Source organism: Cebus imitator, unplaced genomic scaffold (assembly GCF_001604975.1).
Source record: "Cebus imitator isolate Cc_AM_T3 unplaced genomic scaffold, Cebus_imitator-1.0 Scaffold36, whole genome shotgun sequence".
Classification (NCBI taxonomy): Eukaryota; Metazoa; Chordata; class Mammalia; order Primates; family Cebidae; genus Cebus; species Cebus imitator.
This window is the reverse complement of record NW_016107351.1, coordinates 8,654,920-8,670,848: the sequence shown is the minus strand read 5'-3', so window position 1 is coordinate 8,670,848 and position 15,929 is coordinate 8,654,920. Positions and strand designations below refer to the sequence as shown.

Genomic DNA, 15,929 nt, shown 5'->3' with positions numbered 1-15,929 from the left:
CTTTTAAACCAGTCTTTAATTTTCAATTCAGGTGTGAGGCACATATATACACACAAACATATTAATTTAAGGAAGCAAGAATGTAGAATATAAACATGTAAGGCAGACACTACTTCATGTATTTTGTTTCAAAGTTACTTTGAAATAACTTCATTGTTTACATGTAAAAGAAAAACATCATTCATTTATACTTCCACTTCCCTTTGAAGTATTCATATTTCCTGAAACTCTAATAGAAAACATCCTCTCTTAATCATGGCAAGGGGTGGGGTGCTCATTGGTGACCAAAATCTGGTGACACCATCTTTCATGTTCTTTGCCATACTTTTAAATGCCCAGCAAACAGTAAATATTGACCAGATGACGATAACATTTAAAAAATAGATTTCTAGAGACTGAGATTCTTTAGCCAAGTTGAGGGACCACATCATTTTGAAGCACTCCAGAAGGGGGATGTGATTAAATGTGACTGCATGCCTGGGCTGGCTGCTTCTAGGTATGGAGCTGTGTTAAGGCATGGGAATAGGACAGCAATGCCCTAGGAGGGCACTAGGGGAAACAATGGTTGCAGTGCACTGCAGAATGACCAACTGCACCTATTTCTAGAGTTTTCCTTCAACTGAAAAGAGACGGCATTTTCTTATGATTCAGTAACTGCATTACTTACATCAGCAACATTATGGTTTCTATAGACAAGCCTAGGCAACTAGTATCTATTTACATCATCCCATTAAGGGTATCCAAACCCAACTAACCAAATTTTAGACACCATCAGATAATTTCTTGCATTCAAGACTTCAACTCATAACTCTGAATTCTTATTAGATATAAGGAATCTAAGATATATTATAGGCATTCCTATAATTAGCCATATTTACAAGATACAAAATATTTGGATAAAAAGCAAATTTCATCACATTGTATATTGTACAGGTAAGGTTTATAAAGTAAATTTATTTTTAGCACCATATATACAATCCAACACTGCAAATTAATCTTTTCAAACTCAAAAGGTATTTTTCATTAATCATGTTACATCCTCTCTCTCAATAAACACAAATGCTGTTTTACGGGCTGTGTGGTAATAGTTTAACATTTAGTAATTGGTTCTCATCAAGACTAGGCTGTATTTCCTTAAAAAAAAAAAAAAAAAAAAAAAAAAAAAGAAAAAAAAAAACAAAAAAAAAAAAAAAAAAAAAACACAGCTCGGGTTAACCAATAGCCAAAAATTTGTGATTATTATCACAAATAATCCAAGATTTAAATAACCATGGGCCTCCAGAGGCCCCTGTTCTTCCCTTTGCCCTCTCTAAATTTCAGGAATAGAATATATTAGGCATTTAAATGTTATGAAGAGATGGCATTAGAAACACAAGGTGGAGTGCCACTTTTTACCTGAACTTTGAATCCTTTACATTTGTAACTGCTATTGAAAAAAAATCAAAGACATCTACCACTTTTAGATTAACATGAGCTATCAAAGGAGTTATTTTAGATCATTAAAGGAAACAACATTAAGCCTTCAATGTGTCAAATACTAATGTTTAAACTAATTTCAAAATCAGTAAAGTTATGTAATAATTTGCAAAGGAGAAAACTGAGGCTCAGAAGTTGCACAAAACCATTAGTTAGTGGAACTGAGCTTTAGAAATCTAGGCTGTCCTCTACTATACACGATTTCTCCTCAGTACACGATAAACTGGTTCAAAATTATCTAGACCTTTAAAATGTAATGGAAAGTGCTTTTAGTATTAAACCGTTTTTATGAATGACCCTAACAAATTTTGTCCACAACCTTACTAAAATGCTGACTTCATTTATAATCCTTCATTTGTAAAAAGATGAGGACACACTATACATCAAATGGCATTAAGTGAAGTGCAATTCATTTTGTTTTCTACAAAACAAGTTAATTTTAAGCAAAACAATCTCAATGATGATAAATGCATTTCATTATTTATTTAGATGTTTAAGCTCTCGCACTAAGTTTTTACAAGCTGGTGAACACTGACAAATTATTTCTCCCACAGAACTATAACCACACATCCCCAGACAGTATAAATACATGGTTGAACAAACATTAATACACATCACCATTTTATCAATTACATAATAAAACAAATTATCAAGTATCCAAATATTAAGTTACAGAGCTCAAAGGCATATAAAATATTAGATGTCTGCTCAATTCATTAGCAGAAACCCACTTCTTTTTTTGCAAGAGAGGCTCGGAAGGAAAAAAAAAGAATCACACTTTCGAACAAAAATAAGTTGGTATACAACTTCTGATAAGTATGGAAAAAAAATTACAAGAATTTCAGGAAGTTTATGATTACAATAACAAAGCATCTCTACCTTTTAAAAAAATATTTTACTAAATTAAAGAGCATATTCTACATGTTCTGCACAAGACAAAGGCAACATTTTGCTAAAAATAATTAACAGACCCCTCCCATTCTTTCTCAGGCCCTCCCTGTTAAGTTGCACCTCAGAGTGCAAACATTAAATTAACTGTAAGGCTTTTTTTGTCTGAAGACATTAAAGACATGTGCTTCTGTACAATGTAGATTTTCAAAATGGAGGTTTTTTTAATAACAACAGAAAGTGAGATTTATAGAAACACATTAAATAATCATTTTAAGACTTGGTTAAAAAAAAATTCAATGGTTAAGCAAACCTGATGTATGAATGTGGGAGATGTAAACATAAAGCGAGCAGGCAAATAATCATGTAGGCCCTACTTTCAATGTCTGAAATGATTGCAGGAATAAACCACATAAGGTCTAGAGTGTTCATAGTTCCTGGGATTTAGTTCTGTATGGTACTAAAAATATATAAGTATTGTGCTGGGTATTTTGGCACCTAAATCTTCCTACATATGTATTGATAAGATTCTGGCATGGGAATAGATTGAAACAAGTCATAACTCAATACTACATGATTTTGGGAATGGTCAATTGGTACGAATGACAGATACATTTTATATGCTGACAAGAATCTTTTGCCAAGTGTCCAAATAGGTTGACTGTAACCCAAACACAGAGGTTGCCAAATCTGTCTAGCTTGTGGCCTCGTAAAAATGCCTTTCAATACTCCTGTGGAAGCTTCATCAGACTTACTAAGCCAATACGTTGGCTAATATGTATAACAAATTAGGTCGTATCTCAGATTCTACTTTCAATAGCATTAGGCACCCCAGTTTTATTGAATGCAACAGTTGTTTCTATGACCATTGGAATCTTTGAAGCGCAGCCGCATTTTAGGACGATACTTCTCCAAATACAAAAGTTGCTTGCTGTTAAAAGCTCCACGCCGCTTTCTGGGAGGAAAAAAAAATTGAAACAATTACAACAAAAGCCCCCTACAGTAATATTTAGTGCCTATGGACAACTATCACCTCTCTTGTGGCAACTTATCTTTTGATTAATTAGGCTGCTACCTGATGCAGAAAAAATATGAACAGGCACATCAGTGCAAATGGAAAAATCACACAAATCTATATTGAGTGCTGGTTACAATAGCCACAAATCCATTTATACGTAAGTCCAAGATAAGACAAAGCTAATTTATAGTGATGAAGTCAGAAGTTGCCTCTGGTGGCAGGGAAGATGACTACAAAAGCCACAAAGGCATTTTCTAGAGCACTCAAAATATTCTATACATTGTATTAGATGGTTAATTTTGCTGTTATTATCAACTGGTCTCCTTTGGAGACCTGTGCATTTTATTGTATCTTACTTATACCTCAATAAAAATGCAAACTAATAAGCAACTTATTCAATAAAGTATTTAAAGCAAAACAGTAATTCAAAGAATCTTGCTGGATTAGAATCTTAGTAATATGCATGAAATGCAAACAAGAATGTAACATCTTGATTTCCTGGTTTTAATCCTATCTCAAAAAATAACCATAATGATTAGATGCACTATTACTTAAACTCACTGACATTCAATAAGGAAATCAAAGAGTGCAAATGAAAAGAGAATCCATTACTTACTGTCTTATGAATTGTACTGCATCTTCATACTTCATTCCACCTTCAATTAATGCTAGGGCAACAAGTACTGGAGCTCTGGTAAGGTAAGAATTTTGATAAATAGGTTTTTCAAAACCAAATCCTGGTAAACTTTTATTTCCAAACATTCCCCAACCCAGAAGTATCATTATCTACCACCCTTCCTATTTAAGTAATTAAATAGTAAAAAAGGAGAAGATTTTTTCAAGTTTCAGTATTGTTTATATCAACTCACATTTTTACCTAGAATCAAACTGATAAATTCATTTACCTCCCAAGGCCTGCAACGCAATGAACAGCAATACAACAACCAGGTTCTTCACGAAACTTGATTTTTACAAGATTTAACCAGTCATCAACAATCTGGTTGGACGGTGGTGCCCCATCATCAAAAGGCCAATCCTAAGTCAAAAGAGTAAATATTTTAGATCATTAATATAAATACTGTAGTAGTAATTCTAAATTCTGACATCCAAATGTTTTCAAAAGCATTCTCATTTTAATGTTTAATCACATCTTATTAAACCTTTGTCCACCAAATGTGACTAAATGCTCAACAGAAATGTTTCATAACTTCAAATCCTTGCTTAGCTTTTCACCTTTATTTAAAAATTAAGATACAGCATAATAATTAAAATTTACTTAGCTTTTTGAAGTCTATTTATGACATAAATATTTGAATTTACTATTTGAATAAACTTTTGGAACACAGCACCATAAACACATTGGAACTGTTAAATACTTACGAGAACACGGATGCCTTCTTTCTCCACAAGAGTAGTGTCATAAGTTGCTTCACATACTCTTACTATTGTGGTAACTCCATACTTCTTAAGTTCCTGGATAAAACATACATTTAAAAAAATCTTAATGAAGTCTTTATAACCACATCACTGTTACACAACATGTTCTGATCATCACTGATTATTAAGTATGGTGTTGAACAGAAAATCACTTAAAGAATGATATGTTTAACACAGAAGCAAATTTTGTTTTAAATGACAATACTAGTTCTTTATAGTCATGGCAACACCGGACAGACTGGGATGAAACATTAACCAAAAAGGGCTAGCAGCAACTCAGAGAAAGGTAAATATAACTAAAGGAATCATTTATAAACTAATCAAGTAATCTGATCTGACTCAATTATACTCATTCCTTAAACTTTTACCCATTTGAAGTACATAAAAGGAAGCCTTAAAAGTGTAGTCAAAGATTCTAGAATCCTGCCGGGCGAGGTGGCTTACGCCTGTAATCCCAGCACTTTTGGAGGACGAGGCGGTCAGATCACCTGAGGTCAGCGGTTTGAGACCAGCCTGACCAACATGGAGAAACCCCGTCACTTTAATAAAAAAGATTCTAGAATCCTGAAAATACAGTAAAAAAGCCCACACATCACTTAAAACTACAAGCTTCAAAACGCATTATTGCTAATTACTACTTTTTTAAAATTACTAATTATTACTAATTATAACTCTCCCGACATTTATATACTGTATGTGGTTATCAAAAATAAAAGCACCATTATAGTATTTCCCAGCCTGGGCTCGGTGGGGTGGCTCACGTCTTTAATCCCAGCACTTTATAAGGCTGAGGCTGGCAGATCACTTGACGTCAGGAGTTCGAGACCAGCCTGGCCAGCATGGTGAAACCCTGTCTCTACTAAAAATACAAAAACTACCCAGACACGGTGGTAAGCCTGTAGTCCCAGCTACTTCGGAGGCTGAGGCTGGAGAATCACTTGAATCCAGGAGGCAGAGGCTGCAGTGAGCTAACGCCACTGCACTCCAGCCTGGCAAAGTATTCCCCTATGTTCTAAGAGGCCTATTTGCTGTTTTTGCAGTTCTTAACAACTGTCGATATTTATAAAATAAAACATGTACAGGTCTGGATATATTATTCAGCATTCTATTCCTTTCTCCTAGTAAAAAGAGGTAGGTGGAGTTTTGGCTTCATAGCTACCATTAGGAGGTAACAGAATTAGTAGTTGAAAATTGGATTCTAAGCATCAAATGGGGTCCAGGAAAAACTAACTTTGGTTTATAGCATTTGTCATTAGGTCAAGCAGATATATTAAAAAAATCCTTTCCCATGTAAATTTCTTAGAAGCTAAGTGAGAGCTCTACTGTTTTACTGTCCACGTAACAATTTAAGCAACATAGTTCAGAGGCACGAACTACTAACTCAAGCACATGCCCTTCTCAAAATGTATAAATATACCTATAACCTACAGATGATATTGGTATTTATTTCTGGGAACTGTAATTGTAGCTACACCATTTCATACTTTCCAAAGTAGTATTTACTTTGTTAGCTATAAGCTATTATATTGCAATCAGCATAAGATATCAAAATGTATCAAATCTTACCTCTATAAATTTGTTTAGGGTCGCATTGGTTGGATTGTGTGTAATAAGAAATCTCATGTTCTTGTACGTGACTTCCACGGGGGCTGGGCGGTTCATTCGAGCCATGTTAATTTAGTTAAAAAACACTCAATAGGGTTATGAAATAATTTAAAAAACTGAATACGGAAATGATGCAAAGAAACTGAAGTCTACTTCAATATACTCCACTTGAAATTCTCAGTGCTTTGAGTATGAAGTTGTTAAGTAATGATAAATGAAATGAACCTCCTAACAAGAAGCAGCAATTCTTCAATCCAGTAATACTGAGGCAACAGAAAAGAAGTGCACTGAGGTTTACCCCATTCAGGTCAGAACTCTTGTAAAATGTTCTGTGGATTTCAATTAAACACTTCTGTGTCCAGGATAACCACTCTTATGGGGGCTTCTTGGTGGAGTAGCAATCAATCTCTATAGTTCACTTGTCTGCATAGAGGTCGTGCTGTGCCTGGCAGTAATCTCCACTGCCCTTCAGAAACTCCATAAATGTGTGACCAAGAACACCACAGAATTGCTGTTTAAAAGAAAAAGAGGGGAAAAAAGAGAGAAGTTATTTTCCAATTCAAAAGAAATATATTACGCCTTTACACTATTTAAGTTCACAACTATCTTTTTAATAAAGCAGGGCCAGGGCCGCTTCATCAACTTTTACTTGAATCACAAAACTCAAGGGGTGAATACAGATTAAATCATCAATGATCTATTACCAAGATTCTTAAAAAGCAAAACAAAACAAAACACAAAAAAACCACCATTGTTACATTTTGGTGAAATTCATACATAACATACACATTGATACAAACTTCACAGATAACTCTGAAGTTATTAGTCTTGTATGATGCACTTAACTCATAAACTGAAACAATTTCCTTTTCAATTTTTTGCTTTTATATCCTTTTTTAGACTGATTTAAGTGCTTCTATATTTAGAATCTCATTTTATCCTTAACAATCTGTTATCATTCCCATTTAACTGAAGATGAGGAAAATGAGTCTGAAAATCAACTTGTTATATGAAATATCTTAAGAATGTACGCTTATGAATTTAAAGGAATGAACTCCCATTTATAACTATAAAGAAAATGTTCATAATTTTAATAATATTCTTTTATATTTTAAAACGAAAATTTCACATATACAACTCAAAACTGAAATCCAACTCAGAGAAGGGGGGACAAAGGGAAGTTAAAGGTGGAAGTGGTGGGTCTCAAAGGCAAGGTAACTACTGCCACCAATAAATATAAATAAATATGTATTTATATTTTCTCTAAGCTCTCCCTTAAGAACTAAACCATTTTTATGCCAATAACAAACATTAAATGATACTTTCAAATATGTACATGTTAATAATTAGTCTTCTCTCAAAGAGTTTATAAGGTATCTGTGTACTTGGGCGTAAAGAGGGGACTAAGGAAACTATTAATAACAGGTTTACAAGAGCACTAAGTCTCAGCCACTGCCTCAAGGACTTCATGTGTACTCTCATTACCAAACAAAATATTTTAACAAAACGTTCCATTAGTTTCCATGCTTAAATTTAAGCATTTGAAAGCTTAAAATTAAAATTCCAACAATCTGCTGCCATTTTCATTTTATATCTTTAAATAGTCCCATGGTATAGTTTCTAGAACTTTGCCAAATTTTGAAAAATAATTCTTATGGTGATCTGAGATTCCATAAAACATCGTCAAAAACCCAGTCTACTTTTCTGGCAAAACACAGGAATTAGCATTAGCAGTCATTTATCAAAAGGTCCCATAAGGAAGGTGACAAGTTTGTTCAAACTAGCCCTCACGGGTTACTTCACCTAGTTGGTCAGCTGGCTTAAAAAATTCGTGTCCAAATTACTATTAAAGACATCGCAGTTACGGTGAACAGAGATTGTAGTAATCTTTCATTATACTTTCACCTCAAATTCTACATACTACCTCCGTAGTATAAAAAGTAGTAATAAAAAGTGTATTCTGACACTTACCCAATGACATACAATGATCTTTAAAAGCTTTTTAAATGACTCATCAGTGTTCTAATTTCCAGGCATTACCTTTTTTCAATTAAAAGCTGATTTGAGACAGTATTTCACACCATTAATTCCATATTTAATAGCTAAAACTCCTGTTGGCTACAACCTAGTCTGGCCATATCCCTTCATATAAGTAAGCACTTTCATCAGGAAGCAAAGAAAGCACTATATTAATTCCTTTCCTGAACAGGTTATTTTTACTTAGTGGAGCCACCCAGTGGCTGGGGGGACTCACCTGTTAAAATAAAGCAGTGGTGACCATCGATAACTTTCTGTTATGCCCAAGACACTCTTCCATTCCCAATCTCCTACCCACAGGAAAAACTATCCATGATGGGGATTTTTTTCCCCTCCCACGTATCAGTTGCATTATAATCACAATCATATACAAGGGGGAGAGAAGGAAAGAGCAATTTCTATGCAGAAGCTTAAGTCACTACTATACTGCAGCGTCAAGCCAACTAATGTGTATAAGTCCTTTGTCAAATAATTCATTGGACAGTCTGTTCCACATCTCCTCAGGTCTTAGGCAAGGCACTTAACAAAGCATGTGTAAAATGCTGCTCGCTCTTGGGAATGATCTAGTTTTCATCTGACTGAGAAACAGGAAGCACTGCCTCAGAATCTGGAAGTCTAGCAGGTCAACGGTTCCAATCATAGCGTAAATAACAACTTAATACTCGTGGACTGGTGGATAATTCCGCGGAAAGAAGATTAAAAAAAAAACCCTCAGAATTCTGCCTCTGGTTGGCTGCTGCTGCCACAACCCAACAGGAGGCAACAACATATTACACCAGAGTTCAGGAACAGTTTTAAACAGTCCTCGATTAAAAGGCGCCATACAGGGCCCTTCCAAAATTGGCAGGGAAAACGTATGCTGCTGCCCGGACGGGAAGTCCTATGCTTCAGTGTAACTAACAGTAGCCCTGGCAGTTTCCTAGACGCTACGACCTAGGCCACTTCTCGACAACCGGCCCAGAGAAAGGACAAGACTCGACTTGTTCCCATTATCCCGAGCCCGAGGTGGGGCGATAAATCCGGAACAGCTCGAATTACCAGGTGGGGCCTGGGAGGAGGGCGGGGCCGAGAGCCGGAGTTCTCACCGAGCAGAACCCCTCTTTGGCCCGGGCAGCGGTGCAGCTCGTGGAATGCCCCCGAGGGTCGCCGTTCCGTGCACGCGGCAGTGTGCTCCCGAGCCCGCCCGCTGCGCCCCCTCTCCGCGCCGCAATCACGGGTTCGCGCCGCGCCTTCAGTCAGGCGCGGGCGCCGAGGCCATTTTGTCTGTGGCTCGGTCCCCGCCGTCGAGCACAGGAGTGCGGCTGCACTCAGCGGCCGTTCCGCGCTCACCCGGGAGCTCCAAGAAGCTCGGGGCCCAGATCGTTACCACCAGTGCCAGGCTGTCCCGCCTACCCCACGCCCGCCCAGATCTGGAGGCGAACCCGCCACCGCCGCGCCCTCCCCGTATCCGGCTCCGCAGTGACACGCGCAGCCCTCGCCCCACCCCGGGCCACGTCTCCCGCTCCCAGTGCAGCCACTCTCCTCCGGCCGAACAAAGAGGCCCCGGGACGCCGCGGAGCCTGCCATGCCCGGACGGGGCGCGCCAGACCAAAGGGCCAAGGGCGGATACGGCGGTCACAAAGCGGCTTTTGTGCCACCCACCGGGCCCGCTGTGGAAGCCGAAACTGCCCCGGGCCGCCGCACAGGACGGACTGCGCCGCCCCCGTTGCCCCGGGCTCGTGAGGGAGTGAAAACCCGGTGCCTCCGGCGGCCAACGGCCACGCAGTAGTCCTGAGGGGCAGACGTCCGCCTCCGCACAGCGGCCACAATCGGTCGGCCACAGGGCCGTAACCCGCCCGCTCCCACCGGGACCCACCGGAACCGCAACCCGGGGCAACCTGGAGCGGTCGCCGGGCTCCGAACAAAGGCGACAGCCCGGATGGGGGGGCCGGTCGTGGATTCCCAGCCCTAGAGGCGGCGGTGCGACGGCTACTCACAGGAATATGTTTACTCATTGAAGATTGTGGCCTAATCATACAGCCGGTCCCGAGGCGGCGGCGACACAGGCGGTGGCGGCGGCTGCAGGGCAGGAGGCGGCGGTGGTCGTGGCGGAGCGGCGGCGGCGGCGATGCAGGCGGCGGCGGGGGCACCAGACTCTACCATGCAGTGAGCGGCTCCGAGCAGAGCGCGTAGCCTAGCCGGCCCGCAGCCGAAGGAGCCAATACACGCGCCGAGGCGCCCTTGCGTCACAAGCCCTCCCCTTTATAGCCAGCGCGACGTGCAACCCTGCAGCCACCAATCGCGGCCTGGAACTGCGAGCCAGGCGCCTACAGGCGGGGGCGGAGGCCCGCCCCCGCGGACGTCACTCCGCGGCGGCCGCCACCGGTGTGAACCGGTTGATGAATGGCTAAGCGCCGAGCCGGAGCATCCCTGGGCGGGGGAGGGAAGGGGCTGCCAGGGGGACTCCGGGATGCAGGAAGCCTGAGGTTAAGAAGGGGTGGGAGCCAGAGAGATTCCGCTCTATCGACTGGAGGGAATCACGCTGCAAATCGCGTTTCGCCTAATTAAAACCATCCAGGAGTACACGCATGTCACATGAGGAGACTCGAAGTTTGCCTCAATCGTAAAATACAGTCCCTGTAGGGCTGGAAGTGCGTCTCAGTGTCGACCCTGCTTTCTAATGCCTTAACCACGGTCATCTTTGCCAGTGGTTTACCTTGGAACCTGAGCCTGGAGTACCTTCGTCATCAAATAATATTTATGTCGCATGACCGCTGTACCCGGTGACTCAACACCTTGCCTGCCACGGCCTTAGGCTTGATCAGGATGAATTCTTGTCCCTGGGGGGCGCTTTCAAGCGGGGAGAAACTTACCTTCGCAAAACTTAATGCTATAGAAGATGGGGAGAGTATCTTTTTATGCAGATGAAACCCTATACTCCCTATATTCTTTTTTTTTGATCCCGCCTCCATGCTACATACGCGTGCAACTGCAGTTGGCTCAATTGTGGCATTTCGAAATCACATGCATCCTTTGTACTGCTGCTCATTTGATATGTTGTCTCAGATAATGAAAGGTTAGGAAGTGCTTAAAGGAAGCGTTTTTAAAAATTAAGAATCTTCGGTTTTGTCAAGCACTGATGCAATTCTTTGCGTCAAAGCTAAAGCTGTTCTTTATGTTCGTTTTCAGTCCTGTTCCACTGACTTCATTATTTAAGCCCCTAAGAAGTAAAATCTTATCCCAGTTCTGTGCCATACAAGGGCAACTCTGTTACTTATAATCTGAAAACCCTTTCTCAGCTCTCGGGAAGGAGTAAACAGGACCTTTACCTGCTTTTGAAGAACTTAGTTTTCTACTACCACTGAAGCCTTTTGTTTGCTATTTTCACTGAGTGTGAGATTGGAGAGGGCTTTATCCTCTCTCAGTACCCTGCAGCATCTTAGGATTTGTAAGAACTTCTACTTAGAGACCCTGGTTGCATAGTTATTCAACTTTCATATAAACTCTGTAAGTGAAGTAAGAACTTTCAAAAACAAACAAAAATCCTGGGCCAGATTTCAAAGGAACAAAAACAATTCATCTTCGTTTTGAAGAAAATGGCTCACGTAGGAAACATTTGAATCCATTTAAATCAAGGAAAACTAGCACATTTGAGAAATCTGTCCCTTCACAAATAAATGATTTTAAAAACTAAAGACTTTAAAATCTTAAATACTAAGAAAATATAAAAAGCTTTAAAAAATCGTGGGGTGATAGGGGCAAAGCTAAGCAGGCTGGGGAACTCAAGTCAAAAAGGACAGATTTCATCATATATAACAATTTAAAACTTTTATATGGCAAACAGCTTTTGACAAATACCAGTTTCACACTGGGAGAAAATATTGGTGATACTTCATGCGTAGGGTTAATATAAAAAGCTTGGCCAACATATATAATCGTGTAGTTTAAAAGCACATATTTAATCAGCAACTCTTACTCCAAAAGTTGTTAAACACAGATAATTGGAGTGGTGAAACTTTTTCCTGTAATGACATTTCAAAAAATACATTTGGTGGGACAAGATATAAACTCAGCAAATGATTAACAGAGCCAAATTTGAGTTAGCCAATTTTCTTGTAGAACTTGTGATGCAAGTTATTAGCCTTGTGATCCATAGATCCTGTAATTACCACAAGCAGTGCTGACATGAAGTATCCAGTCAGCTATGCTCATCAAGTTCTAAAACCTCTCAAATTCTCAAGTGGCCTGAGGGTCTTAGCCTCTCAGACAAGGTGCCATCCTCTCCTACTATGAAAAGAACATATTTCAAGGATGAAAAAATAGAGAAGGCTTTTGCTGTTAAGAGAAAGGATGCATTTTATTTGACTTTATTTATTTTTTTGAGATGGAGTCTTGCTCTGTTGCCCATGTTGCAGTGCAGTGGTGTGATCTAGGCTCACTGCAACCTCACCCTCCCAGATTCAAATGATTCTCCTGCCTCGGTCTCCCAAGTAGGTGGGATTACAGGTGCCTGCCACTACACCTGGCTAATTTGTTTGTATTTTTAGTAGAGATGGGATTTCACCATATTGACCAGGCTGGTTTTGAACTCCTGACCTTGAGTGATCTGCCCGCCTTGGCTTCCCAAAGGAAAGGACACATTTTAAACAAGATATAAGTGTGGTCTTGCAGACCAGTCCACTACATGTTCCTGCTTCTTTGTCAGCTGCCATTGTGGCTCACTGCTATGCTGAGGGTGTCTGCTGTATTTAGTTTAATACTTTGAAGCTGCAGATTCTTGGAGAAGAGTTGGTTAGTGTTGGTTAGGAGACTCCTGTGATTTGAGGACTCACTAACCCTTACAGACTTGCACTCAGAGCATTAGCACTTGTACTTATTTAAAGCAGGTCTCTAACAGCCTTGAAAACAGTGCTCCAGACACCAAGAAGTGAGAAAACACCTCTACAAGCCAAGGCTTACTTTAAGCTCCAGAAGAAGCTCTAATATAGAGGACTTTCTCTCCTGCTAAACAATAGGCAGGACTTTATATTGACAATTTAAAATATAAAAGCCAACAGTTGGAAAATAAGACTAGAAGACTGTTATAAGGAGGCCAAGCGTAGTAGCTCATGCCTGTAATCCCAGCACTTTGGGAGGCCAAGATGGGTGGATCACTTGAGATTAGGAGTGCAAGACAGCCTGGTCAACATGGTGAAACCCCGTCTCTACTAAAAATACAAAAAATGAGCCTGGCATTGTGGCAGACACCTGTAATCCCAGCTACTTGAAAGCCTGAGGGAGGAGAATCACTGGAAGGCCAGGAGGCCAAGGCTGCAGTGAGCCGAGATCATGCCATGCACTCCAGCCTGGACAACAGAGTGAGCACCATCTCAAAAAAAAAGAGAATGCTGTAAGGAATATTTTAATGTGAGGTGAAAGACTGCAGAAGGCAAGAGTGCCCAGGAAGATTGGCAAATCTTGATGAAGAAGAACAGAGAAATCTTTACAAGAACAGCATATCTAGTAAACATTGATTCTGTTTATACCAAGTTTACAAAAGGAGTGAAGGATTCCATGATTTCCAATCTTAGATTGGTTGGGGCTAAGAGGAAGACTGATACAAACATTTAATATAGCAAGAGTAATATATTGCAGATATGGATTAAATGTGACAATACCAACCTAAAAAAAGACACTAGATAGCAAGATATAACGACAATGTAGCAAATATACTTAGATTATGGCCCCAATGGGCCATAATCTAATAAGTATCTGGTTACCAGTGCAGAAGGTAAGCTTCCACCCCCATATTTAAGACGAGTCCTAAAAATTCAAGTATGCCATGGCTCCTGTCAGCATTGTTAAAATTTATTTCCCTTCTGCTGTTTTAGAACATTCTATTTCATATCCAATTAATTTTATTATATGATTATTAAAGTAAATATGCAGTATACAGGCATATCTTCATTTATTGTGCTTTGCAAATACTGGGTTTTTGTTTGTTTTACAAAACGATGGTTCGGGGCAGCTTTTTGTCAAGCACGTCTATCATGTGCTCATTTTATGTCTCTGTGTAACATCTCGGTAATTCTGCCAATATTTTAAACTTTTAAATTATTATTACATCTGTTATGACAATTTGTGAACAGTTAGCTTTGATGTTATTATTGGCATTGTTTTGGGCCACCACAAACTATACCCACTTATGATGGCAAACTTATTTGATAAATGTTGTGTATATTCTGTTTCGCTGATCAGCATATTCTTCAGTGAGACACAGCAATACTGAAATTAGGCCAATTAATAACCCTGCAATGGCCTCTAAGTGTTCAAGTGAAAGGAAGAGTCATTCGTCTCACTTTAAATCAAAGCTAAAAATGGTTAAGCTGAGTAAGTTGAAAGCAGAAATAGGCTGAAAACTAGGCCTCAAACCGAAAACAGTCAAGTTGTGAATGCCAAGGAAAAGCTCTTGAAGGAAATTAAAAGTGCTACTCCAGTGAACACAGGAATTATAAGAAAGTGAAACAGCCTCATTGTTGATAAGGAGAAAGTTTTAGAGTTCTGTATAAAAATCAAACCAGCCACAGCATTCTCTAAAGTTAAAGCCTAATCCAGAGCAAGGCCTTAAGGCTCTTCATTTTTATGAAGGCTGAGAGAGGTGAGGAAGTTGTAGAAGAAAAGGTTGAAGATAGCAGTGGTGGGTTTATGAGGTTTAAGGTTAGAAGTGCTCTCTTTAACATAAAAATGAAAGGTAAAGCAGTAAGTGCTGATGGAGAAGCTGCAGCAAGTTATTCAGAAGATTTAGCCAAGAACATTGATGAAGATGGCTACACTAAACAACAGATTTTCAGTGTAGACAAGACAATCTTATATTGGAAGAAGATGCTATCCAGGACTTTCATAGCTATAGAAGCTATGGCTTCAAAGTTTCGAAAGACAGGCAACTCTCTTGTTAGGGGCTGAGATGGCTGGTGACTTTAAGTTGAAGCAGATTTACCATTCTGAAAATCCTAGGACCCTTAAAAAATATGCTACATCTACTCTGCTGTGCTCTATGAATGGAAGAACAAAACCTGGTTGACAGCACATCTGTTTATAATGGCTCACTGAATATTTTAGGTCCACTGTTGAGATCTAGTGATAAAACATGATTTATTTAAAAAATATTATTGGTCATTGACAATGCACGTGGTCACTGAAAGGCTGCGATGGAGATGTACAAGGAAATTAATGTTGTTTACATGCCTGCTAACTACAGCATCCATTCTGCAACCTATGGATCAAGGAATAATTCTGACTTTCAGGTCTCAATATTTAAGAAATACATTTCATAAAGTTATAAGTTGCCACAGATGGTGATTCCTCTGATGGATCCGAGCAAGGTAAACCAAAAACATTCTGGAAAGGATTCTAGATGCCATTAAGAACGTTCATGGAAGGAGGTAAAAATATTAGTATAAATAGGAGTTTGAAAGTGAATTCCAACTCTCATTGATGACTTTGAGGGATT

The 15,929-nt window shown here is 39.6% G+C and overlaps 1 protein-coding gene across 2 annotated transcripts; it reads right to left on the bottom strand.

Moving 5' to 3' along the window:
• Window positions 1-1,934: 1,934 nt before the first annotated feature.
• Window positions 1,935-11,961, bottom strand: PTP4A1 (protein tyrosine phosphatase 4A1). Of its 2 annotated transcripts, none has more exons than XM_017525067.2 (6): window positions 10,438-11,961; window positions 6,386-6,935; window positions 4,763-4,855; window positions 4,288-4,418; window positions 3,999-4,073; window positions 1,935-3,319 (listed from the first exon to the last, which is right to left on the bottom strand). In XM_017525067.2, the coding sequence occupies exons 2-6, from the start codon at window positions 6,488-6,490 to the stop codon at window positions 3,202-3,204; spliced, it is 522 nt and encodes a 173-aa protein (XP_017380556.1). In that variant the 5' UTR covers window positions 6,491-6,935; window positions 10,438-11,961; the 3' UTR covers window positions 1,935-3,201. The 2 variants fall into 2 exon arrangements, with proteins under 2 accessions (XP_017380556.1, XP_037593177.1); XM_037737249.1 differs by having other exon boundaries at window positions 1,935-3,315.
• Between the last annotated feature and the right edge of the window lie 3,968 nt (window positions 11,962-15,929).